Source organism: Equus caballus, chromosome 4 (genome assembly GCF_041296265.1).
Source record: "Equus caballus isolate H_3958 breed thoroughbred chromosome 4, TB-T2T, whole genome shotgun sequence".
In the NCBI taxonomy this organism is placed as follows: Eukaryota; Metazoa; Chordata; class Mammalia; order Perissodactyla; family Equidae; genus Equus; species Equus caballus.
The window spans coordinates 5,614,254-5,640,967 of NC_091687.1; the positions used below are offsets into that span (position 1 = coordinate 5,614,254).

The window sequence follows — 26,714 nt, forward strand, 5'->3', positions numbered from 1 at the left end:
GATCAATGGCTGCCAGGGGCTAAGGAGGGGGTGGGATACCAACCACGAAAGGGCTCCAGGGGACTGCTGGTGCTGATGAAATGTCACCTCATGATGTGGTTGTGGTTACACCGTGTGTGTACACTGGTCACAACCCATTGACTCGTACCCCTAAAATCGGTGAATTTTCACTTTAAGTAAATTATACCTTAATAAAGCTGATTCAAAAAAAAAACCATCAGAGGGGCCAGCCCTGCGGCCTAGCGGTTGAGTTCGGCAGGCTCAGCTTCGGTGGCCCAGGTTCGGTTCCCAGGCGCAGACCTACACCACTCATAGGTCAGCAGCCATGCTGTGGCAGCGACCCATCAGAAAACAGAGGGAGACTGGCAAACATGCCAGCTCAGGGGCAATCTTCCTCAGCAAAAAAGACCATCACAGCCACCAGTGGGTTCTCCCCTGTGAGCGGCTCCCACACACTCCAAGTGGATCACTTTTCACCACCAAATCTGACATCCTGAGGAGCCTCAGTCACGGACACTGGCGCACAGGAAACCCAGTCCCGCCCTCGCCGCCTAGTTTTAAACCACTCGCAACCTTGCAAGGCAGCACTGAACAGGCGGGAAAAACAGCTTCCAAGCCGAGCATCAGAGGTGCCTCACCTCAGGTGGAACAGAAACCCGAGCCCTAAGGCGGTGCTCAGAGCAGCACCCATGAGCCTCACGGCTTTCTCTCACAGCCCCAGACGACACGGCCCCGCTTCAGCGCCAGCTCCTCCGACCGCGGAAGGCCGTCCTGGAACACACGAGGCCCGTCTCCCTGCCGGGGCCGGGCCTGCAGCCCTCCCTGTGCGAGCATCCCTCCAACTCAGAGCAAGAGAACTCCGGGCTGCAGTGTTCCCCCCTTGCTTTGTGTCACACGCTTTGTGATTCCGCCCCACATTCCAAATTCTACTTGAGGACCCAAGTACAGAGGAGACAGCCCGCCTACCTGTTCAAGACATATTTACTGAACTCTATTTTATCGCCAAAATGAGTAAAATATGTATCTTCATTCACGGATTCAGGAGTCTAACAGATTAGATCAGAGAGGTACACAAATAATATAAAACAAGGCAGACACTGGGTTGAAAACATTACTTCCTGAATTAACTCAAAACACACTCAAGCCACACAGTTTCGGGGACTGTTATAAAGTCCAGGAGATACAACGACAAGCACAAAATACACAGAAAGGCAGACAGGTTCTGTCTGGCTAGTCGAGTCCCAAGGAATGCTTAGAGAAGAGTGACAACTGAGGCTGAGCTGTGAGGAAGAAAGAGTCATAGCCAGGGAAAGGGCTTTGGAGGCAAGAGGGCCTTCCTGAACGAGAGCAGACACGGCAGCAGGAAAGGCTTGTGCAGTTCTGCAGACATACGAGGGACCCACAGACAAACATGGCAGAAATGTTAGAAAGAACGCTTGGGACCAGATTTTGACACCCTTGAATGAAGAATTTGGGTTTATTTCTGATATGATATAAAATGCCGTGCAAATTTAATCTATTTTTAATTTAGAAGCCATAATACAATAGTTCTTAAAGAGAACTATACTCCACAATTATGTGGCAGCTTTTTCAAAAACCAGAAACCTAGCATGAGGACGTTGACTGAGCAGGGCGAGCACGTGGTGCAGGCACAAGTCACTCGCTGAGACACACCCATGGTTAAGACTCATGCTGCAGGAGTCACTCACGACCCTGTGGGACATTTTTAGGAAGTAAAAATCAAGGAACAAAAACTTCAACAGTATGGAGCCAGCCTGGTGGTTGAGACTCAGCGCGCTTACCACCGCGGCCCAGGGTCATTTCCTGGTCGTGGAACCAGGCGGCTCACAGAGAGAACTAAAGTAACAACTAGGATACACAATCACGCAGTGAAGCTTAAAAAAAAAACCAAAACACTATTTTTTAGAAAACAAAGTGAATGGAGGAGATACCAGCTAGGAAGGACACAAGCAGCTACAAGCAACAGTCAGCGCAGACAGAGACATGGACAGGAGCCAGCCCGCCAGCTCCAGGGGAGCCTCAGCACCACGGCCGCAGCTGGGGGATGCTGCTGAGCCCGGCTCCCTTTCCGCAGTCCCCACCCCCAGGGCAGCCTGACTCGAAGACTGGACCTTTTGGAGACACTAGGCCCAGAGGGTAGGATCAGATATTGGGATGAGAAACCGTTTTAATGACGAATAGTGAGAATCTCTGACTCCTTACTCCACTCTGCTCCCAAAACATATGCCCAGCTCCTCTCTTTCTCCCCTGGACAGGAATACGGAAAATTCTTCACTGGAGAAACTCGACAGTCTCACTCAGACCAGGCCCATATGTCATTACAACAGAATTCTCTTTTTGCATCCTTCTCTTAAAAACTAGCAATCGGTAACAGCATTTTCATACCAACCCCCCCCCCCCCCCCGCCCCCGCCCCGCCCCACTGCGTTCTCCCCACGCCCTGAGGCAGGTCCAGCAGCTCCTATGCCCAGGTTCCTCCCAGGCTTTGCAGCACCAGGTGCCCCTCCCCCTTCACTAGGGATGCTGCTGAATAGATGACTGAGGACAGGAGCTGTGCCTCAGTGCCTGTACCTAGCACAGGTCCTTACTAAGACAGACATTAAACAAAATACGCTGAACGAAAAATCAGAACTGAAAAGGCACGTGCCTGCTACTTTCTAAACCATTAAGCCTATATAATCTAACACTTCGATTTCATTGTCTTACATCGATTCTGAACTTCAAAGGAGTCACAAAAGTTTTCTGTATTAAAGAAAGTATTTCCTACTCCTTTCCCCCCAAATATGCAGTAAATAACGAGGTGCCATGTGCAAGTATAAGAAATTCTGTTGAACAGAGATACTATTTCTACATATCAGGACTTCATGAGTAAAGAAGCTTACTAATGACTCAGTCACAAACTGCTGGCAAGAACAGGCAAAAATTCCTAACCAGCGTACACTTGACCTGGAGGCTCACGAGTTAAACAGGCAATTCATCAGTACTTGTTATGGAGAATTTTAGGAACTCAAATATTACTACTTAAATCCTGAAAAGTGAAATATGGCTTCATTTAAACCATTAATGTTTTAAAATCAGCAGACAAAAAAACTAAATTCAGCCTCCCCTAAAAAAAGTGGAGTTTGAATGTGACAATAAAATTAATATTTTACATACTGAATGCTCTAAGTGACTTTGTTTCTCCTAATTCTTGGATCCACTTACACGTTTGACAGTCTAACTTGTGAGACACAGCTAAAATAAAAACACCTTGAAATAGTCTGTTACTATATGATACAAACCACCAAAAAAACCCAAAACTAGCTTACCATTTTAGTAGAATTTTAATACATTATTTTCATTACAGTTAACCACTTTCCTTCATCAAGACCCTCCGATTCCCAGCCCTGACTCCCAGGACGTATCTAATTGGTTCCGAAGGGGCTCCTGAATCGTTTAAAACGTTTATGGGATCACCAGAGGAGGAGAAACAACAACACGTGCCGAACAATCAGCTTTTGGTATTGCGGGGAAACAAGGGTAGAAACTGATAAAATGAACTACACGTCATTAATTTAAACATATTAGCAGTATTTATTTGGTAGAGTCAGAAAACGAATTTCATGTGAGTGAACTGGTCCACTCACCATTTTTGTGACAAAAATCTCTAAAACATATCATATTGCTGCCTTTATACACTTGTCTTTACAAAGTAAGCAATATCTTAATTCGTTCATTAACATTGGAAAAGTACAGGGCCCGCCCCGTGATGTAGTGATTACATTCACGTGCTCCACCGCGGTGGCCCAGGGTGCCCGGGCTCGGATCCTGGGCGTGGACATATGCATGGCTCACCAAGCCATGCTGAGATGGCGCCCCCCAGACAAAATAGAGGAAGACTGGCATAGATGTTAGCTCAGCGACCATCTTCCTCAAGCAAAAAAACACAAAAGAGCAAGAATGGCAACAGATGTTAGCTTAGGGCCAATCTTCCTCACACACACACACACACACACACAAAATTCGGAAAAGTACATAGTAGTGGTTTAAAAGCATGATCACGAAAGTTCACAGGCCTGGTTTAAGTTCCAGCTCCATCAGCTGTGAGTCCTGTGGCCTTGAGCAAGCTACCACAGCTCTCTGGGACACGCTTCTTCCAGGATTCCTCATTCCCCTAGCTACAACAGCCCTCACGTCCTTCTTGGGATTCAGACAAGCATCTCACCTGCCTGCTGAACTGGTGTACGGAAAATCTAGACACTTCTTCTGGGACCTCAAATCAATGTCACATCAAACGCTGCTTTCGCCCCAACCATACCTGTGTGCCAAGGTCGACACCCCAGCGCATTCTCTGCCTGCTCTGGCTATCCATCCTTGAATCCTGACGCTGCTCCTCCTGGGCGTCTCCCTTATCCATCTCCTTGCCTCACACGCCACCCTGCATCGCCCGTCTCTGACGCCATGACCCCCTCCCCATTCAACCCATCTTCCTTTACCAGAGCCAACTTGCCAAAACAAAGATATGACCTGTGGTTTTTCTGCCTGGAAAGTACTATTTATCTCTCTTAGGATTACAACTATAATGCTTGTTCATTATTAAAAACATGTAAATGACAGAACTATCAAGAAACACTGTCTACAATCTTGGTTGTCCAGAGATAAACCATACCATCTCCATATACTTCCTTCCCAATTTTCACCCAGGTATCTTTTACATAATTTGAGATCACTATTTTCAGGGGCATTTTCTCGTGTCATTAAAAACTCTCTAAGTATCATTTTAATAGGCAAAAACAACGTCATTATACAAATCTACCAAAATTCCTTAAGCATTCATTTCCAGTCTTGGGAGATTGTATATAACACCGTGCAAAACATCTTTAGTTACACATCTCTGCCTATATTTTGCAAATTATATTCTTGGGACACGGTCTCAGGAGTAAATTATCAGGTCAAAGATTCCACACATTTAGAAGCCAAACATACTGCCGAAGCGCTCTACAGAACTCTGGAGTTACCCCCTCATCATCAGGGAGCGTCCTTTTTTTTCCCTCTTCTTTTTTTTGAGGACGATTAGCCCTGAGCTAACTGCTGCCAATCCTCCTCTTTTTGCTGAGGAAGACTGGCCCTGAGCTAACATCCGTGCCCATCTTCCTCTACTTTATATGTGGGACACCTGCCACGGCATGGCTTGACAAGCGGTGCCATGTCCACACCCGGGATCCAAACAGATGAACCCCGGGCCACTGAAGTGGAACGTGCGCACCTAACCGCTGTGCCACCAGGCGGGCCCAGGGAGCACCCTTCTCCACAGTTTAACTGCTCAGAAGGGACTCCTGCACACATTCACTAGAAACATCCCAGCAACAAAAGGAAGACTGTTTCCAGTTTCCTTACACTCGTCTGTCATTTTACTAATAAGTAACATTCCTTGCTATAAAAATAATGAAGGCACTATAATCAATACAGTTTGAAGCTTAAAATCTAACAATTTGATCAATTCTGACCAAGTGAAGACAAGATTCTAACAACTTAAGCATTTTAAGCAGAAAATTAGCTTTTAACTGTAAAATCATTGCTAAGTTCTAAAACTTCTATTTTCTCACTTGGATCAGTATCTATTCTGAGTACTGTAACTCTTTAAACACTGTTATCCCACAGCATTCCTTCTAAGTTTTCATTAGTCACATTTTTGAGAAGGAGCATTCTGGTATAAATACAGAAATTAAACTGACAACATGAATTTTAAAACATAAGTCCAACACACTTGCACTTAAGCGGAACTATCACCCCACTGGCCATTTCTGTGTTTGTTTCGTCACGAACGAGACTGACAAGGCGCCTGACCTCACGGAGTATTTGTTGGAGCTACACTGGAATTAGGACAGGGACATTTATACTCGTAATTTTACTGGCGGAAAAAGCCAACTAAAGTCTAGTTCCTGTTTTGAGCCAGACCTTATCTAAATATTTCACATTTATTCAAAGATATCTTCTTAAAAACTAATTTTTTTAAAATTACAACTGGCACAAAATAAAATTTCACTATTGATGTAATTACTCTTTGTGCAAATGATCCAGAGTAAGACGACATGGTTGAGCCCACCACGGACGGCACACAGACACCCCAGGGGGTCTGCTTCAGGCCACCACCTCTCAATCCAGAAAAGGCGTGTTGAGAGCATGTGACATCACCAGCTTAACTCCACCTGCCCAGAATGGGCTTGCAGGCAATAATTCCAAAAAAAGATTTATGCATCATCTCTTCAGGTAAAAAGAAAAATCAACTGCAACAACTCTCCTTTACCATCGCCTTCCAGAGCCTTTCCCTGACGTCAGCAGAACTGGAAAGCCTCTTCTGGAGAGGTTCCTCACGTGCTGACCAGTCATGGCTCTCCTTCCACATCTTCACGGTCCAGGCGGAACGTGGCACTGAAGGCCACTCCTGCACAGCCTGCCCCCGCCACTCCGTCCTCCCTGCTCTGGCTCCCACCTCGGCTCGACCTCGTCTCTTCCGCCCTATAAACGCCATTCTTGCTCACTCTCATCTCACCAAATTATGCTCTTCCTTCACAATCAAGTCCAATTTGATCAACCCCCTGCGAAACGTCTGTGTCCTCCACAGACCTCGACCACAGCGCTTCCTGCCATTGCCCTGCACCGTCAGTAACTGCATACACATCTTCCTCCCCCAGCTGCAGGTTGACCCCTCCTCCACGCCCCCCACTCGACACACTGCAAAATTCACAACTCGGCCCTCCTACTCTCACTGTGTTTTAGATAACTCAGGTGAAGAACGAAAGAATCCTGGATAACAGAGTTCTTGAGACACAGGTATTTAATCTGTTAGGTCAAGAAGCTAGCACATGTTCAAACATTTGACTATTTTCTTTAATTCAAAAACATGAAATTACTTCCTTATTTTAGAAAATACCTCCTAAATCCTTTTCTCCTCTTAATTTTTAAAAATAAATGTCAAACACAATAACATTATTTACCTTAGCATTCTGGATAACATATATGTGAATTTAAACAAACAAAAAAGCTTTACCTGGAAATCTTCATCAGGACTTTATAAAACTGCCTGACCAGTGAAGACTTCCACACAAATAGGGCTCATGCCATCATAAACCACATTAGAGGAGCATTCCAAACCACCTAAATAAATCCGCTCACTGAGAACCATGCTTTCGTATGCTAAGTAAAAATATGATACCACGAGTGATGTTCCATCTTCACAAAGTAGTAAGTGAACTTCAACAGACACTAACAACTGTAAAAGGTTCAAATACTCAATATGTTGGTCCCGTACTTTCATTCAACAAGTATTTACTAAAGATCCGCTGTGTGCCGTGCATTGTGCCAGGCACTGTACGGATTTACTGTAATCCCCAAGAATGAGACACACAACAGCCATGCCTGTTTGCATGAATGACTCCTAACATGTCACCTCTTTGAAGCTTTCTAAGCAACAGCTCCAACATATAGAGACAGATGTACACAAGCCAAGCAGGTTTCCGTTCCACAAGCAGGTGCATCTCCAGCACGTTCCTACAAAAAGACAGGTTTCTATTTATGGCGTCAGGTGAAACTGTCAAGTTTGGGTTTTATCAAATTTCTTTCATGTGGAAAGGAAGACAGTAAAGTAATAAAAGAATAAATGCAAAGCTGGCTTCCTGAAACCAGCTGCAAACGAAACAGAAATTAGAATTCTAAGACCTAGGAAACAGTGGCATTACTTTAAAAATTTTTACAATGTTTGAGAAAGCTAACTCCTGAAAGATGAGAAGAAAAAAACCCAACAGATTATTCCAATACCTAATGGTACACCAGAAGTTCAGTAAATATATGTATAAACTGTATCATGAGGCAAAACCGATTCTCTGTTGAAATCTCTCTGGAGATTTCAAATATCTCCGTTACTATTCAAACAAGGACTTCGTTAGACCTTTCTTTGTTTCATTTTTAAACAGAAAATCACATTCTTAATCAAAACCAAACTAAAAAAAAAAAAAATACCCTTCTGTGAACAACACATAATTACAACATTTTATTTTTAGTTCTTTAAAGAATCAAGCTGCAAATGACTAGCATAATCATCTTCCTAGAGAAAACGATGACCCGTCCTGTGGTTCTCTGCATTTACCACCTTTGACCGAGTCCAGCTCTGCCATCCCCCTTCCCGGGAAGAGGACCACCACTGAGAACTTCAGCGGTGCACACGGGAGCTGGGGGCTATCCTCAGCCTCTGCCCCCACAGAACGGGCCCACCTCCCTGATGTCTACAGAGCCTCCCCTTCCACCCTCTCACTGTCCTGCTGCGTGCAGACCACAAACCCCCTCGACTGAATTATCACCATGTGCTTCCCTCAGGCTCTGCTCACCCAATTTATGGCCCACACTGTAGTGAAAGTGATCCTTCAAAACACTAATCTGGGCCAGTCCTCCTGGTGGCCTAGTGGTCAAGCTTGGCATGCTCCACTTTGGTGGCCTGGTTCGGTTCCCAGGCACAGACCTACACCACCTGTGTACCAGTGGCCATGCTGTGGCAGCAGCTCACAAACAAAACAGAGGAAGATTGGCAAGAGACATTAGCTCAGGGCGAATCTTCCTCCGCAAAAACAAAACAAAAACAGAGACACCACAAATCTGATCTTATCATTGCTTTCTCAAATCCTTCTGCTCTCAAGATAAAGCAAAATCTTTGTAACATGATAAACAGAACTCTGATGATCCTGGCCTGGCTCACTGCTCTAGCCTCATCTCAACCCCTTTGCTCTTTTCTCCCCTCTTGTTTATTATATTATATCCCCTTATTGACAAGACACAAAACAGGTATACCCAGCTGCAACATTAACAAATCTTAACATTTAGTCACATTTCCTTCAAATCTCTTCAAATTAAGGACTGCTTATATTACAGACAGAGCTGAAGGCCCCAGTTTGTTCCGGCTCCTTCCACAGGTAACAGCTCTGCCGCAGTGACGCTTCATCCGTCCTATGCATGTTTCATTCTTTAACCATATAGCGGGTAACAACAAATGTTACCCTGTAGCACACTGTATGTGTCATCCTAGAATTTGTTTTCACTCAGTTTATCCATGTTGGTAGAGGTAACTCCAGTTCTCATTTTAGCTGTCATATAGTATTTCACTGGCTGAGCATTGGTCAGAAGATTGAGCCCTTTTCTCAATTAATGTGTCACTTTACATTATTACAAACCATCTAAATTTTCACACTCATCTCCTTGTACATGTGTACAAAAATTTCTCAAAGGCAGTCTTCATCAAGCTACACTCGGAAACTCATGAAATCAATGTACTGGGTCACAGACAGTAAATTTTTTCAAGTGGAATAAAGTAGAAAACACCTAAGTGAGTTTCATGTAGTAAGAGTATGCTTTAAACAAATTTCAGCTATACATGGATAGATCTTTGTATGCAGTGGGTCACAAAAGAATAAAATATGGAATCCATCGCTCGAAAGTGTCTATCTAGAAGTAAAAACTCTAACGAGCAGGCTATCACATCTTTGACTCTGATATGTTGATAATCTAGATAATTATCCACCTGCAATTCTTCTTTGAAGTACGAGGTAGAGCCTAGTATTAGCTTAGCCCATCTGGACAACCAACTGTCCCAGTAACTATTTAGATCAGATGATCAAGTTACACACGTGCACTGAATGTCAGACTATTTCAGAAGTGACTTCCACACAGTGGAAGTGGATCATCCCATCCCGTTTATTTTATATTCAAGAGCGCTTTTATGTCCTCAGGAATATTCTGTCATTTTCTCCACGAAGAGCCTGCATAGGTTTTGTTAGAGTTATTTCTAGGAATTCAGAACCTCTATCCTTTCCTTAGAAAAGATCTTCACACACTCTAACCAGGCAGCGAGCACACCCTTCACTTATCATTTGGCTAATGCTGGCTCAGGTGTCAGCTTGCCACCATCCTCCATTCTGGAACATTCAGTATTCTAAATCCAACTGCGAGCTGTCAGTTAAAACACATCTTGCCATTATTCCTATTTAATTTCACGAATTTGGTATGTTGAGCTACTATTTAAAGTGACCTAAATGTCCTTCTTGGCCTGAAAAAGTTTCCAGTGTTTATCTGCTAAATACAAGTTAAACTTTCCACGAGAAAAAGCCCAAATCTCGAGACACACATGAGCTTTAATAAAAAGTATGTTAAAATATCACACCAACTGACTCCCTTTTCTTTCGGGAGCTTTCGCGATCATGTTAATAAAAGTTCAATGTACCTAGAACATCGCCACCTTCCACAAACTATCAATGAAGTCTGGCTGGCTCCTGGGCCTGTAAGGACAGTGGGTGACGGGTGTTACTTAAGACCAGCGCCCAGCCCTCTCCAAGTGCCCTGGAGAATCAGTGCTGCCCCTCACCCTGGAGCAGGCTGCGGAGGGCTGCCCACCAGCCATTAGGGTCATCTGCCCCAGTAACTTTCTATTTAAGACTCATACTTGGACCCACAGGATGCTCCCATCTGTGTCATGTCCTGAGCGAAGTGTGGCAGGGCTTCCCCACCATCCGCCAGCCTCTCTCACAGAGGACGGTCACCACACTCCCCCAAAGCCACTCTGACGTATGACACACAGCTATATTTTCACTCGGAACATCTCAAACCTTCTAAATTTGGAGAAAATCTTCTGAGCCATTTTTTTACGTTGTAATTACAGACACAGAAGCAGAAATTTAATTTTATTTATAAAATTTAATAGGCTGCGTCTAGAAAACAAGCATTCTTAAGACTGTGGAGAAAAGAGGAAAGAAATTCAGTAAAAATACTTACCAAAACTATATTGCACTTATTTCTTATAAGATATTCTTACAACTAAACTCATACTTTAAAAAAGTAACAGTAGATTGGTGAGGTTCTACACCTGTGCTGTCTGGAACCTGTGGAAGGGAGCTGCCAGCCACTTGTGGCTACTTAAATTTAAATTTTAACTAAAAATAACGCAATCTAAAAACTCAGCAGTCAGTCTTCTCAGCCACGTTTCAAGCACTCAGCAGCCGCAGGTGGGGGCAGGTGACCACAGGGACAGAACACTTTCCTCATCACAGACAGTCCTACTGAACAACGCTGCTGTGGATTTCAAAGTTGTCAACTGTGCTACTAAAATTTTCTTCAAAACACAGGTTTTTACGACCAAGTACAAACTTCTGTTGAGTCTCAGAATCTGAATATCTCCAAAATACATTAATAATTATGTGAAAATATTAAATCTACTTTCAATACAATCAATATAAAGTCATATTTGTCTGTGAAGCATTTAGGGAACTACCATATTTAAATATTTCCCAGTAAACAAAATAGGAGAAATATGTTTTGCTTGATTTTTAAAAAAATCATTGAATATGTGTTCAAGGAAGATACAAAATTCACGCATTAAAAAGAGATCCAGGGGCCGGCCCTGTGGCCAAGTGGTTAAGTTCGTGCGCTCTGCTTCGGTGGCCCAAGGTTTCGCTGGTTCGGATCCTGAGCGCGGACATGGTGCAGCGCGCATCAGTCCATTTTGAGGCAGCGTCCCACATGCCACAACTAGAAGGACCCACAACTAAGAATAAACAACTATGTACCAGGGGGCTTTGGGGAGAAAAAGGAAAAATAAAATATTTAAAAAAAAAAAAGAATACCCATGTCACCAGCAGCAAAGACCTCCCCCTTAAAAAGAAAGCCTTTTTATTTTTTCAAGTTCTGGGCTAAATAAAAAAAATATGGTGATTGGGATAGAAGGGTAAGAGAGCTGTGACTTCTTTCCTCCACGCTCAGGAGTAAATCATTTCTCGCCTCTGGCTTCCTCTGCCCTTCCTCTGTGTTACATTACTGGAAACACCTTAGTACTGAGAAGTGGGACTGTTCATGCTGCCTGGTCCTTTCCCCCAGAATCAGAGGCATCTAACTCCCAAACCCAATAACTGAAAGCAAATAAAGAATTCTTACCACTCAGTAATAAAAAAGATAAATGACTCCATTTAAAATTGAGCAAAGGATCTTAGACATTTCTCTAAAGACGATACACAAATGGCCAACAAGCACATGACGGTAAGTAACGATTCTCAACATCACTAGCCATCAGCAACAGAAAAACAAAAGCCACAGTGAGATACCACTTCACACCCAAGAGGATGGCTATAATAAAAAAAGATAATAATAAGCGGTGGCAAGGATGTGGAGAAACTGGAAATCTCTTACATTGCATGTGGAATGTAAAAGGGCACGGCAGCTTCAGAAAATACTCTGGCCGTGTCTATAAAAGGTTAAACACAACAATTACTATATGACCCAGCAAACTCACTTTTAAACATATACCCAACAGAAATGGAAACATATGTTCACTCAAACATCTGCACATGAATATTCATAGAGCAGCATTGTTTGAAATAGCCAAAAAGTAGAAACCACCCAAATGCCCATCAGTTCATGAACCGATAAACAAAATGTAGCGTATGTATACAATGGAGTATTATTTAGCAGTAAAGAAGAATCAAGTACTGATAGATGCTACAATCTGGATGCACCTTGAAAACATTATGGTAAATCAAAGAAGCCCGTGATCAGACAACATATTGTAGGGTTCCATTTATACAAAATGTCCAAAAATAGGCAAATTCAGAGAAAAAGCAGATTAGTGCTTGCCTAGGGCTGGGAGACTGATGAGAAATGGGGACTGACTGCTAAAGGGTACAGGACGTCTTTCTAGGGTAATGAAAATGTTCTAACACTGATTGTAGTGCTGGTTACACACCTCTGTGAACATACACCAAACCAGTGACTTGTACTCTAAATGGGTGAACTATATGCTATGTGAATTATATCTCAAAATGTTATGTATACATATTTTTAAGTAAAATTAAAACGCATAGCTTATCAATTTCCTATTCAGCTTGCATTGTTCCCTTTAGGCTTAATAAGGGGAGAAACGGGGCTACCAGCCAAACCATGCGAGTCACACAATGAGCCAGGATGCCCTGACAAAAACCAAGGAGGATCTGAGCCCAGGATTTCACCGGGCATCATCTCAAGGCTTGACTGCCGGGGACAAGAGGCCTCTGCCTCCCAGCATCCACGTCCCCAAGAGTGAAGATGGCCCCCAGAGGAAAGCATCCTGTTAGTTTACAGCCCGTCCACGGACAGTTCAAGGGGCAAAGACACCACGTCTGGGGAGAACAAAGCAGTGACAGGCCATCAACGATGACGACATGAGACTGAGGAGTTCCCCCACCTGAGTGAACGCTAGAGATGCACAGCCCCTCCTTTGCTCTTCTTCTGCCCTTGGGCTCCAAGTTCATACTTCGGCTTCAAAGAGAAAAGAAACTTTTTCAGAAACACTTGATCATGAATTTGGAAGAATTCTGACTCTGTCTCAGATTCCTCGACACCCCCAAAGATCCTGAGGTCCCCTCGCAATGTTTAAAAGTTCCCATCTCTTTCAACAATGCCACTATTCCTATTCTTACAACTTCAAAAGCCAAATTTACTGTGCCTCAAAATCCAGAATTCTTTTCACAACTCAGCCCCATGACACATCACAGCTCTTCCTCACCTCCCGTTCAGATCTACTTACTGCACCCTCAGGGGTCCTCAAGAACTTTATCTATTTCTTACTAAATTCACAAACGTCTGCAAGGAAAAAACAACATGTTCACCTATTTCTCCACTTCCTGTTCCAGGCAGCTACCAGAAAGCACATGAACTCCGGAGGCCAAACCACCAGTACAAAAAAAATAACACAAGTTATTTTTATAGGGTGGTCTCCTCAACAAATGGTCTTGGGAAAACTGGATCTCCACGTGCAAAAGAATGCAACTGGACCCTTACATTACATCGTACACAAAAATCAACCCAAAATGGATGAAAGAATTAAATGTAAGATGTGAAACTACAAACCTCCTAGAAAAAAACATAAGGGAAAATGTTCATAACACTGGTCTCGGCAATGGTTTCATGGATATGACACCCAAAGCTCAGGTAATAAAAACAAAAATAGACAAGTGGGATTATACCAAACTAAAAAGCTTCTGTATAGGAAAGAAAACAATCAATTTTTCTAAAAAGTATTAAGTGGAATAATAACAACTGAGACTAAACAAACGTGAGGTGTTGTCCTAAGCCTTTACATATTTCACTCGCTAAACCCTCCTTACAGCTCTATGATGGACATTATCATCATCTAGTTTACCCAACAGAAAACTGAGGCCTACCTGATCGAGGCCTGGTCACTGGGGGAGCCAGAGCCACTTCAAAGACGAGTCCAGCAAGAGTGTTCAACCAGCCTCGAGCCCCAATCAACTATACCAAGCCCATCCTCCCACCCACCTTTCCTCTGAAGTCACTCTTATACCCCATTTGCTGCCAAAACAGACAGACAGACAAACAGCGTATCCCACAGACCAGAGGAACTCCCTTTGCTGGTTAAAGGGAAATTTGTATCTAGAACTTTATTGCCACTAATTGAACCAGTAACTCGAAACAGTAGTTTTTAAGCACAGAATATATTAAGGGAAAACATGTTAGATTTTAATGTATTTATTCTGCCACAGTTCTTCTGTAAAGGAGGTAAAATATACTAAGGGCATTAAAAATACAGTAATGTAATTTCCTCTTCCATGCTGTGCATTCAGTGGGGGAAAGAGGTAAGAATTAAGTGAGCAAATATGGTGTACTTTACTGTGCTCAATTATACAGAAAATGCAATGCCTTGTACTAACACAAAATAGCCTGACAGACCAAAGAAATACTTTTGCTTTTTCATTTTTAAAAATATCATTGAAAAAAAAAAAAAGCAGAGCAAACATCTCACAACCTACCTTGACCCCAGAGGAACAGGGAGTAACTGACAAGGGTGAATGTCCATGTCCACAAACTATTTTTAACCTACTGTTTTTAAGAAGGTTTTAATAACAAAAACGAAAGGGAGCCAAGACCAATATCCAAAGTGGATGTGGGAGAAGTGATTCAAAGAAATGGGTGCAGCTCACCATACGTGGCAAGTTAACCAGCTGTTACTAGAAAAGTTTAGTGGGGGGATTTAGACCTTTTGAAACACATTTAGAAAATTTCCATCGAGGCTGCAAAGCACATTAACTTTCTGAAAATATCTCTCTTCAAAAATGTTTTGAACAGAAATTTCTGACATTCCAGTATCTGGATACTAGAGGGAATAAGAAAGATGCAGTAAAGTTCTTTAGACATATAACAATGAGCCCAAAGTAAAGATGTAGAAATGATGCCAAAGCATCCTTTTATATGTTTACTTTGAGTTAAGCTAATATATACAGTCATATGTCACTTTCATGTAGAAACATTGTAGTTTACAGAAAAACATTTTAGTTTCTGCTGTATTAACGGTAACTACTGCTCACAAAAGTAGCAGTCTCTTTATTGCCTTTTCACTGTGGAACTGAAGCTGGAATGACACCAGCCCACCAACAGTTGTTTAAAAAGCTGGTACCCAAGAGAACAAGAAAATTGTGGCGAGTTCAGCACAAGAAAGCTAGCATATAAAAACACCCCCAAATTTGAAGGAATACTGCTGCTTTAAAGGACCACCCTTTTTGTGCTAACATACAAAAATCTAGGCATCTAGATATTCCATTGTTATGTCAAACATATAGCCTTAATCTTTGCTACCGCGGAGAAATTTCTCTCCTTCTCATGCCACACTACCCCCTACAGATGGAGAGGGAGCACAGGGAGAAAATTCTCGAGTCAGGTTCCATGATCACAGAACAGGAAAAAGTCCTGGTCCGATCCAACTACAGCACTTGGGCTAAGTGCAGGGGGATGTCGAGCAACCACATACAGAGCAAAAAGACTGGAATACACTGTCAAGTAAGAGTGCTAACAGAAGAGCAAAGCAAAGGCACTGTCCCAGGGATCTAGGCCATGAACCACGGCGAAAACTGCACAAGCTTTCCACTGAAGAACTAAGTGGTTCTGATGAAAAGGAGGAGGACCTAGTGACCAGGAAGGTGCTGAGGGCTTATGGGATTGAACTGGGTCCTGATGGACAGGCAGAATCCAGGCGGAAGTGGGGAGGGCATTCTGTAAAGGAGACTCAGTCCCCCTTCTAGCCTTAAGACACTGAAGCAGTAATGAACACGGTCTGCTGGCGGACGCTGTGGGACTCAATCTGAGGATGAGAGTGACCAAACCACGGAATCCTTTAATGAAAGACAAAGACACTTGAAGACAAAGATGAGCCTTGAAGGATGTGTGAGACTGACAGAGATGGAGGCTGGAGCACTCCGAGCAAAGGCAGCAGTAACTCGAGCAAAGGCAAACAGCAGCGCTCCAGCTGGGGACAGCACAGCATCCATGGGACAGAACAAACCCAGCTACCAAGATGGCGGACATGGATGCTGAAGACCATCGCCGTCAGGCCCTGAAATCGGCAGAGAAGCGAGTAAGCAGCAAATGGGGACTCAGGAAATGACAGACCCACAAGTGCTTTAGGAGTCATCTGGCACACTGAAGCAAGATGGGCGGAGCAACACAGGATGCTAAAAAGACTTACCCAGAGAGCGGATTTATTTTCCTATGAAAGGCATACAGACCAATGAGAAGCCCTTGATATACCGTTCACGTTTGTTTCAGTTTATAAAAACCACCATACATATAAAGGTGTAGTGAAATAGGCCCTCATACACTGCTGATGAATGTAAACTGCTCAAATGACTGGGCAATGTATGTATCAACACTCTTTAAAATTGCCCTCTCTTGTGATCTTCCCTTAGGAACTCATCCATGGAAAACATCCAAATATCGTTCAGCTAAAAAAAAGGATGCGATGATGATCGAGAATCATTGTTTATAGCAGCAAACATATTATGGGACCCTATGAATCTAATATTCCTGAATTCATTAAAAAATAAAATTTATTTTTAAAGCGAAGTTTACAAAAAGTCTGTAGTACAACATTAAAGCAAAAATGGCAATGTAAAAAACTGTATTTAGGGGCTGGCTTTGTGGTGTAATGGTTGGGTTCAGGGCACTCTGCTTCAGTGGCCCAAGTTCACAGGTTTGGATCCAGGCTCAGACCTACACCACTTGTCAGCCATGCTGTGGTGGTGACCCACATACAAAATAGAGGAAGACTAGCACAGATGTTAGCTCAGGGCTAATCTTCCTCAAGCAAAAGAAGAAGAAGATGATTGGCAATAGATGTTATTAGCTTAGGGCTAATCTTCCTCAGGGGAAAAAAAAAAAAAATTGCCTTTAAAAGACTGTTATTCAAACACTTGTACTCTAAGTCTCTGAAGTGATGAAGTTGCAAAAGGAAGTAAATAACACAAAAGCATTCACAAATGAACTGACCAGTCATGAAATTAGATCCTATTCAAGTATCTCTCTACTTAAAAAAAAAAAGACATAAATCTGTTTGATGGAGGCACAGATCAATTATCAGTCACTCTTTCACTGAAACGAAGCATTTGACAATGGAATGCAGACACAATTCAATAAAACTTAACATAGGCAACATTTCATGGTGACAAAACAGATGTTGACTTTAGTAACAGACCAAGATACTGACAAATGAGAACCTGGACTAGCGACTAACAACTACAGAAGATCAACAAAGACACCACAGTAACAGGTTCCTCAAAAGAGAGCACCCTGCATATGAAAGAACCAGGGGAGATGAGAGGAAAAGGAGATGAAGCTCTCAACCACTTCCGCAAGATAAAGCCCTCTTAACAACTCCTGTAAAATTCAAATATGAAGTCAAAAATAGACTTTGTGGGGGGGGGAATATTACACCACAAACAACGTTTGAATCATTCTTTGTTCATTCTAGGAACCGGCTTACAGATGCAACAATGACAAACATTGTTAAGTAAAAGATAAAACTAACTTAATTTTAATAATTTATAGCTATTCTTATACCAAGATGAGGCCCCAGTTAAACCTTTTTCACTGTTTATGTGAAATTTAGATCCCTATTTAAAAGATTCACACTAAGAAAACTTTTCCAATTCCAGTTATAGTCAGGTAAATGAGACTGCATTTTAGTAAATTCAGTTACGTAAGAATTAAAAAATAGACAAGAAGACGGCAAAGATATATACCAGTAGTCGCCATTGGAATGCGAGATTGTAGGTAGTTTTTTTTTAACGGGATAGAATGAACCAAATACTGTTTGAAACAATGCAAATATATTAGTTAGTAAATAAGATTTTGAAACATATGCTAATATTTCCTCTATGGATTACTATTACTTTTTGATCTATCCATAGTAAAAGGGTCTAAATGAGAGAAAATCCCTTTACCTCATTTTAGAAATATATCCTGGGTCCCTAAGATGTGCTGAGGACAAAACTGAATAACAAGCATTTACTGACGCTTCCTATGTGCCAGGAAAACAAGAGCCCCACGAGGAGGGGGAGGCAGACCGCTCCAGGCAGAGGGGATAATGGAGTTTCTGGGAAACTACAAAAATTCTTTGGCAACTGCTGCCCCCAAATTTTTGGTGAATTTTTAGGTATAGAAATGAAACAGTAAAATGCTTACTTATAATATTTAAATTTTTAACTTAAGTGTATATATTTAAATTCACATGTTATAGAATATTATTTTCAAAGATTGTTTTTCACACTCTCAGGAAGCACATTTACTCAAATGCTTCACATGCCTCTTTGTCATCACTGGACTCATCGGCAAAGCCACTTCTTCAGTCTCCAGTCAGTATTCCAAAGACAGCCCCCTCATTTCTTTGTTGTCTGAGATGCGCTGTCGCTGCTGCTGTCTTTACTTAAGGATACATGATACCACCGCTGTGACTGCTCCCCACGTCAGAGACACCAGGCCCTCGGGCCAGCTGGCTTCTCCATCTGATTTTACACACTCCCTCACACTCCCACGATTTCCACATCACAATCGCTTACTGTTTGCTTTCTCATGTGCTCTTTAAAAGGCCTTGAGGGGCCAGCCTGGTGGCACAACGGCTAAGTTTGCACATTCTGCTTTGGTGGCCCGGGGTTCGCTGGTTTGGATCCCGGGTGCGGACCTACACACCACTCGTCAAGCCATGCTGTGGCAGCATCCCGCATATAACGTAGAGGAAGATGGGCACAGATGTTAGCTCAGGGCCAGTCTTCCTCAGCAAAAAGAGGATTGGCAGCAGATGTTAGCTCAGGGCAAACCTTCCTCAAAAAAATGAAAAATAAAAAAAATAAAATAAAAGGCCTTAGAAAGGCAGTCAACAGTTGTAACTGTGAGGGATAATTAGAAAATCAGTGTTAAAATGCCTCTGCCTTCTTCACGACTTCCACTAGTCAATCTTCAAAGTAGCTGAAACCACGCACTGACTGAAATCATTTCAACGTGTAATATGTCAGCACAAAGAATTCTCTGCGATCCAAAGTGAAGGCACTGAAACAGTTCCCGGACCACGAGAGGCGCTGTGCGATGCTCTGCTCTTTCTGCGGGGGCCGAGGGTGCGCCCCTCACAGTCTAGCAGTCACCGTCCTTCTGTATTAACCTCACGCACAGTAGAGGACGGAACCAAACAACTTAAAACAGGTTTGCCCTCCATCCCTGGTTCCTCGACTGAGGCATACGGCAGCATCTCCTGAAGAGCTTGTTAGAACACAGATTGCTGGGATCTACCCCTAAGTTCCTGATTCCGCAGGAAGGGGGTAGAGTCTGAGAAGTCGCAGTTCCCAGGAGGCGTGGATGCTGCAGGAGCAGACACCGCACCTGCATCCAGACTGCACTACACCTCGTCCGTCAGGGCTCAGGGTTTCGCTCTTATCCTCAGGCCACGGAGAGCCACTGAGCAACTTCAACAAGGAAGTGATATTACGAGACCGGTGGTTTCCAGACCATCACTCTGACAGAATATGGAGAGTGGAGCTTTCACATAAACACATTCCATTGATCTGAGATGTAGATTCTTCACATTTATCATTTCTGAGAGTAAGATGCATTTTGCAATCAAGGTTCTATCTTAGTTTAACAGGCAGTGAATTTTCTTTCTTAGTGGTACATAAAATAAAGGTATGTTAATTTACAGGTGGCTGATTCACTGAAAAACAATGTGATTTCTCCTGATACAGGGGTGCTGTAAGAGAGAAAACAGGGCCAGAACACGCAGCTAATAAACTACAGGTCCAAGATTAAAAAAGCCAAAATTTTTGACACATAAACCAAACATCTTCCCCTAATATAATACTGCTTACAATAATGATGCATAGTTTGCTTGCCAGAGAGAGGGAAAGGAGATGAGGGCAAGCCAATGCACCATAACAGATCAGCAACAGGAGCCAAGAAAAGACTTTACGGGCACCAGGTGTGATATACCAAATTTAAGCAATTAAGATGAGTCGCTTCAAGATTTTTATTAAGAAGCTATAAATAAATAGCTGAAAAGAGCCAAATGAACGACCTCCACAAATGCAGAGGGAGAATCAGAAAGCAGTTTGGGAACTCTGTTTCCCAGATGCAGAAGACGCAGAATCTGACATAACGTCTCTGCAGAGACGGACGCTGGTTTGAGGATTCTCCTTAAATTACAGTAGGTGATACCACGCGTTCAGGTTGGTGCCAAGACAGGCCCTGGGCCCGGAGAGCTGCCAGAACACCAGGCACCACCAGCTTTCTGAGAAACTACCAGAAACCCAAGACATTTCAGCACCAAACAGAAACAACTCTCAAAAAACCACAAACTTTATGTTTTTGATCAAATTTGCTTTGAAAAGGTGTGTGACTTTCTGAAATACCATCCTGTGGGCTGCCAAAATGGTTTTTTAATTCTAAAACTTAAAGGAAAAAATTAGAATAGAAAACCTAACAAATATTATTTGTCATAACATCCTACACATTCCCACGCCCAACTGCAAGTCTACTAATAAAAGATCCACTAAATTATGCAATCTACTCGGCACACTCTGAAAAGCACACACGCGTTTACTCAGATCAATTAAAGGTTCTAATTCTTAGGAGGAGAATTTGCGAATATTCTTGTTCATCAAACAGATCTTCCTTACTAAAACAACTGAAAGTTCAGAGGAGCGAATTGTCTAAGCTGACGATTCTTCTGGAGCCCAGGAAGTCTTCATCTCAGAAGGAACTCTAAATACCTCTTAAATCTCACATTCAACTTCTGACTAGAAAAATGCAAAACAGACTTAAAAGAGGCCACAGAGCTTTTGCTGTAACCATCATACACGATTAAGGACTTGAATCCCCAGACTCTGATAAGCCAGGAGCTGTCACACAGATGGCGTCTACCCCCAGACAGGAGACACTTGGGTGCTCTATTAAAGCCACAGGCCAAATGTAAAGAACCAAAGGAAGCACGTCCAGAGCAATTAACACATGATATTTCTATTTCTGCTGCTTGGTTTTAGGTTCATTATAAACATGTAAGTCTGGGACTGATTTGGGGGAAAGCATTTAAATATTTATGAACAGCCAATAACTGCAGCGGCACATTCTGACAATTAAAGCACTCAGATAGCTTACAGCATTATTACGTTGGACACAACTCATGGGCAAAACAACCCAGAGTTAAAGGCAAGGCATGGATCTAAATCAACCTCTCTATCAAAGTAACTATTCTGTTCTCCGCCAGCCAGACAAATGACGAGAGCTTCTAAGTAAGGGCTGAATCACACAGGGGACACAGCAGCAACATTACTTGGGACTCCAACCAGAGGCGATCAACAATCATTCTGAAGCCAAGGCAGATTCCCTTTCAAGACAGTGCTATTACTGCTGCTACTACTACTATTATTATCATTATTATTATTTATTATTATTATGCTCGTCCCTTGGGCGTGGACAGATGTAAGAGAAGTTCAGACAGGAGACAGCATAAAGCACTGCCGCCCACGCCTGGAGCAGGAGATGTGGTCTGTCCCTGCTCCCTGGAGGCCCAGGCCCAGGCCCCCGCTGCCTGTGGAACACTCCCACTCGGAAGGAGTCGCTCAAGGCCACAGCAGCACCACCACGGTGGGAGGGGTCCAGCTGGAGTGGCAGGGCGTGTCCAGGAGCCATGATGTCCCAAGACTGATGCAGAGGCCTGATGGTGGCGGCTGCCTCTCGGGCTGTCCCCCAGGTTTCTGTGCCCATCACCCACTTCAATCATTCCAATAACTGCATTTCTAGTAAACACAGCCACAGTCAGGCTGCACTGCTTGGAACGCAGAAGCCTCACTGACAGGCTTCACCATTACACAGTCCCTATCTTATTTTTGTTAAAATTAACTTTTGAAAATTTGCTTAGTTGTTTTAATAACAAAATGATTTCCTTTAGCAGAAAGTTAGAAAGTAGAAGTAAAATGAAGAAAGTAACATCATTTCTAATTCCACCACCTAGAGAGAAATAACCACAACCATTCTGGAGCACGTCTTTCCAAGCTTTTTGCCAAAAGAGACATTGTGACCCCAGAGAAGAAAGCATGGACGCAGGAGCCACACTGGAGAGCTACTAAATCATTAAGCCACGTGACCACGTAACTCATCACCCAACACGCTTCCCAGAGTAAACGGGCTTCCTTCCCTCCCTCCCCTATCAGTAAGTGAAGAAAACGTCCATCAGTTGGGGCGATCCCTGGCAGACCAAGCGTAGAAATGCCCGACACCCCTGCACAGTTCAGCCTACTGACAGGATTCCCTACTTTGGAAACAGTCCCACTGATCAGAAGAGGCTATGAATTATAAATCCTTCTTACCTAGCATGATTTATCTTCATCAGTAGCAAAAAGAGGAACAAGAAGATAAACATTTCTAAGTCCTAACCAATCCAAAATTTTAAGGAAAACTTCTTAAACAAAAAGCTACAATATAATTAGCATCGAAAAGTACAAAATATAGACATCACTCCTTCCTTCTTAGTCAGAAAAAAAATTGATACAATTTGTCTTTGCACAGGAAGTCACTCTACAAAAAACATATCGAGAACAAAGGACTTTTTCCCTGAATTATAAGGCACCAGTGAAGCACTACATCCAGTGCTTCACACCCAAAATAATACATCTTTTTGGGTTTTTCCCCCCTGTAAGTGGGTCAGAGCCCGTAAGAAGTCTGAAGGGGGAAAATAGCCGAACATCAAAATATGTTGTTTCAAACATACTCCTGAGTGAGAACTGACCAGATGTGAGGGATGACAGTGAAAAATAAAGGCAGAATTCATAACATCTAGTTCGACAGACCGGGTGCAGGAAGAGTACCGGACGGTACAAAGCAACAAGGGAAAAACCAGAGGTATGGAAAATCAGAGCACGAACAGATTAAAGCAACGATACGTGGCTGACAAACACAAGCAAGCCAGAGCCCCCGAGCTTAATTTTCTCTCCCCCTTAAACTAGGATGTCGCTTTGTCACGCCTTCACTCTTGGCTTTCCGCCCTCGTCAGCGGTGGTCCTCCCTACAGGCTAGCCCACCCCCTGCCTCTTCTCTCAAGGGGGAGCAGGAACCCGCCCATCGCCCGTCCCCACTCCACTACAGTGCGATAAAATCAATCTCTAGATTAAGTACATGGGGCACAGCCCAAAAGGTCAAAAGTAAACTTTCTGTAAGCTCATTTTTATCCTTTTTTGGAGCGATAGTGAAATACTCACATTTTATCCGGAAGCAGTAGGGTATGAACATACTTTAAAACATTTCTTTAAGCTGAGTTCCAAGAACACAGACGACGTACAAAGATCAGTGCGGCCCTACGTTACGTGGGGTTCATAAAGCGCTCTACACGTAAATCCTGGGCGGAAACTACAAACAGGCAGGGACGGAGGGAGAGAGAAAGGGAAGCAAGAAGGAAAAAAATTTTTTAACTTTAAAAGCCTAAAAATAGACCATAGTTTCAGAAAGTACAGGGTGAACTAACAGCTGACCTTTGAACCGCACTTGTCTCTAAAAATGGAAAGATTTCTGGGTGATGAGAAAGAATAGTGCTTTAAAACGGCAATTTTTAAAATACATTTTTTTCACATACGTTGTACTTCAAATATGCTCTTGATTCATTGTAGGCCTTTAATCACCACAATGAAAGTATTTACCTGGTATTTACCAAAATGTTTATTTACTATTTTTTTACCAGTTATGTTTATTTACCGAATATTTACCTAAGCGTTGAAGATACTTAATTAAAGTACCCTTTGGCAGTACTATTCCAGTTCACAGCCTGCAGTGCTTTACCATCATTCTGTGTGTTTGCCTTAAAGAATATTCAAGAACCATTTTGCCAAATTGGAGGGAAGGGTGTAAAGGCAACGAGACGCAAGAACTCTACGTGAAAGCACGGAAATGGTGTCAGTTACAAAATAAATTAACTTTTTCAAAAGAGATTATATGGTAAGGAAGGGATATAAACTTCTTTCTTGTAATTTTGCTTCTGAAGAACTCTAATTCTGATACCAAAATTAGATGGTGACAAATTGAGGTACAGAACAGGACGTGGGGCTAAATTTAGACATTCCTTCTCCGCAGCATCTATCAGCTCCGAGACCGTCTACTGAACGGTTATCTTGTCCTGGATCCTTTATGTACCTTGTCTCAGTTAAATTCCACGATTACCCAGCTGGTACACGTTACTATATCTGCTCTATACAGATACAGAAACTGGGGCCCAGGGACGGTCACCCACTGGCCCGAGGTAAAGCAAGCAATTCAGTGATGAGCTCCTTCGAAGACCTGGCCTGACTCCAGAGGATGTGGTTATTTCTCTGCGCCAAGGTCCCCTCATAAACAAGACCACCCACCAACTCTCAAGCATCCATTTTATGTACACTATCTCCTTCCATCCTGACAAGTCCATGTGAGGTGGGCATGGCCATCTTTATTTTAAAGATGAGGAAAACTAAGACAGAAGTTAGGTAGCTTTCCAGGATTTAGCTTCTGGTCCACGGATCCAAAGCCCATTTACTCTTTCCAAAATATCACGCTGCTTTCAGTTCCAAAATTCTGTACATCTTTCATCACAAGATGATCCCGTCCTTTACAGGAAACAGGGCTTCCGTGCAGGATGAAGACCAAGTCAGAGGTGATCTTTTGTTACCACTGCAACTCTCCGCTTCCTCCTTCACACGCCCCAGCAGCATCTCGCCCAGCAAAACGACCAGACGACTCAAGGATAATGGAAAATCAGTCACTCCTTCTACCACCTCTCTCACACAGAGCACTGCAAAAGCTGAAAGACACCACAAGGAAAACTTCCCCCAAGCAAAGGTCACCAGGGCCACTGTCAACAGTAAGCCATACCCTGCAATGGTAACCTGACTCCAAACCCGGGGACCAAATCAAGTTTGATTTATTTTTTAATAAAAAATTAAATACTGCCCACTGTCACGTCCATCTTGTGCCATTATCATCTGGTTGATGACCGGCAACATTTCTGGGTCTGCTACTTCACCTATGAAATGAACATCATGGTCTCAGACGACCCCTCCATCTCTGAGCTCTAAGTTATCTGACGTACATCCCCCTCTTCTCTGCCTGCTTGTGAGGTGGCGGCTGGAACTTTACAGGGGGAGGACGAGTTGTAGATAAAACCACATAGTAAGTAAAGCAAAGTAGCCATTATTAGGGTCTATCATAGACACAAAGATCTACTCAGAGGCACACACACAAAGTGCAATCTGAAACAAGTAACAAAAAACAATCCCAAGCTTGTGCTTTGCCAACCCAAAATGAATCATCTATTTTTAGCTCTAATCCACTCAAGAGAGCCTAGGCTGGTCTGCAGCAGCCAAATGAACAGCCACCCGGGCTCACCAACGAATCTTAAGGCCAGCAGAGTCTCCAAGCCTTAAGAGAAACCTTTGGCTTGACGACAGCTATAAATTGAACCTAGGAACAGAAAGCTATGAAGGCTCAAAGCTTGCCAAGGACGTTGCATTTCAAACGTGTAATTCTACTTTAGGACTCTACTTAGTCTGGTAGAAGGTGCGGCCAAGGCTTCAAAGGCCTGGACCTCTCTACAGCCTAATCTTAATTCTCCAAGTCTAGATGAGTCATTTTGGAGTTGAGCAACCGGATATGGGAGCACAGGTGGCAAGATTAACATTAAAATCCTAAAGGCACTTGCAAAACAACCTTAAACAATAAATGGTACATTTAGGGCTGTGAACAAAACTGAAAATTTCAATAAACTCTAAATTTGAGGAAAGTTGCAAAATTTTCAATTTAAGTTATAAAGAGCATCTCTAAATTATAGCACATTAATAAATACCAGCTGTTAAGCAGATCACCTAAATTTAAATATGAGAACCGGCATAAACAAAATATTCTCAGCCCAATCCAGGGGGCTCTGCCTAGTATCCTGGCCGCTGGCATCAGCCAGATGCAGGGGAAAGAGCCCTGGACTAACAGGGAGCCGAGGCGCGTCTCGATTCTGCCATTCATTAACTGGGTGTGCCTCCAAGCTCACGGCTCATAGGCAGTTCACACATCAGGGAGGAGCTTCTAGAAGGAAAGAGTATCAGCAGAAAGAAGCTGCTGGAGACCCCACTGAAAGCAGTGGGTCCCTTACGGTTTCTGAGCACAGGCAGACAGGGTCAAACAGCTACAGAAAGAACATTTAGAGCTTTTCAGAAGACAGTAAAACAAGAAGATGCTTTCCAATATTGTCTAATAAAAAAGACAAAAATAATTTTTTCTTAGAGAAAATTTCCACACCACCTGAGAAAAAAATAAAAAAATTTTATTCAGATAAACATCTGTGTGTCCTCTATGGGCCAGAAGACG

The 26,714-nt window shown here is 42.9% G+C and overlaps 1 protein-coding gene across 49 annotated transcripts in view; it reads right to left on the reverse strand.

Annotated features, from left to right (window-relative positions):
* Positions 1-26,714, reverse strand: part of SRPK2 (SRSF protein kinase 2) — a 228,849-nt gene that overhangs the window by 88,224 nt on the left and 113,911 nt on the right. For 4 of the 49 annotated variants that reach the window (XM_070265400.1, XM_070265389.1, XM_070265388.1 and 1 more), the window contains exon 1: positions 639-892. The exons of 41 other annotated variants lie outside the window; for them this stretch is intronic. In XM_070265400.1, the coding sequence (XP_070121501.1) occupies positions 639-691 (53 nt within the window). In that variant the 5' untranslated portion in view covers positions 692-892. Of the gene's footprint in view, positions 1-638; positions 893-13,251; positions 13,326-23,593; positions 23,785-26,714 lie in introns of those variants that run through there. 4 more of the 49 variants (XM_070265397.1, XM_070265396.1, XM_014738909.3 and 1 more) reach the window with 2 other exon arrangements.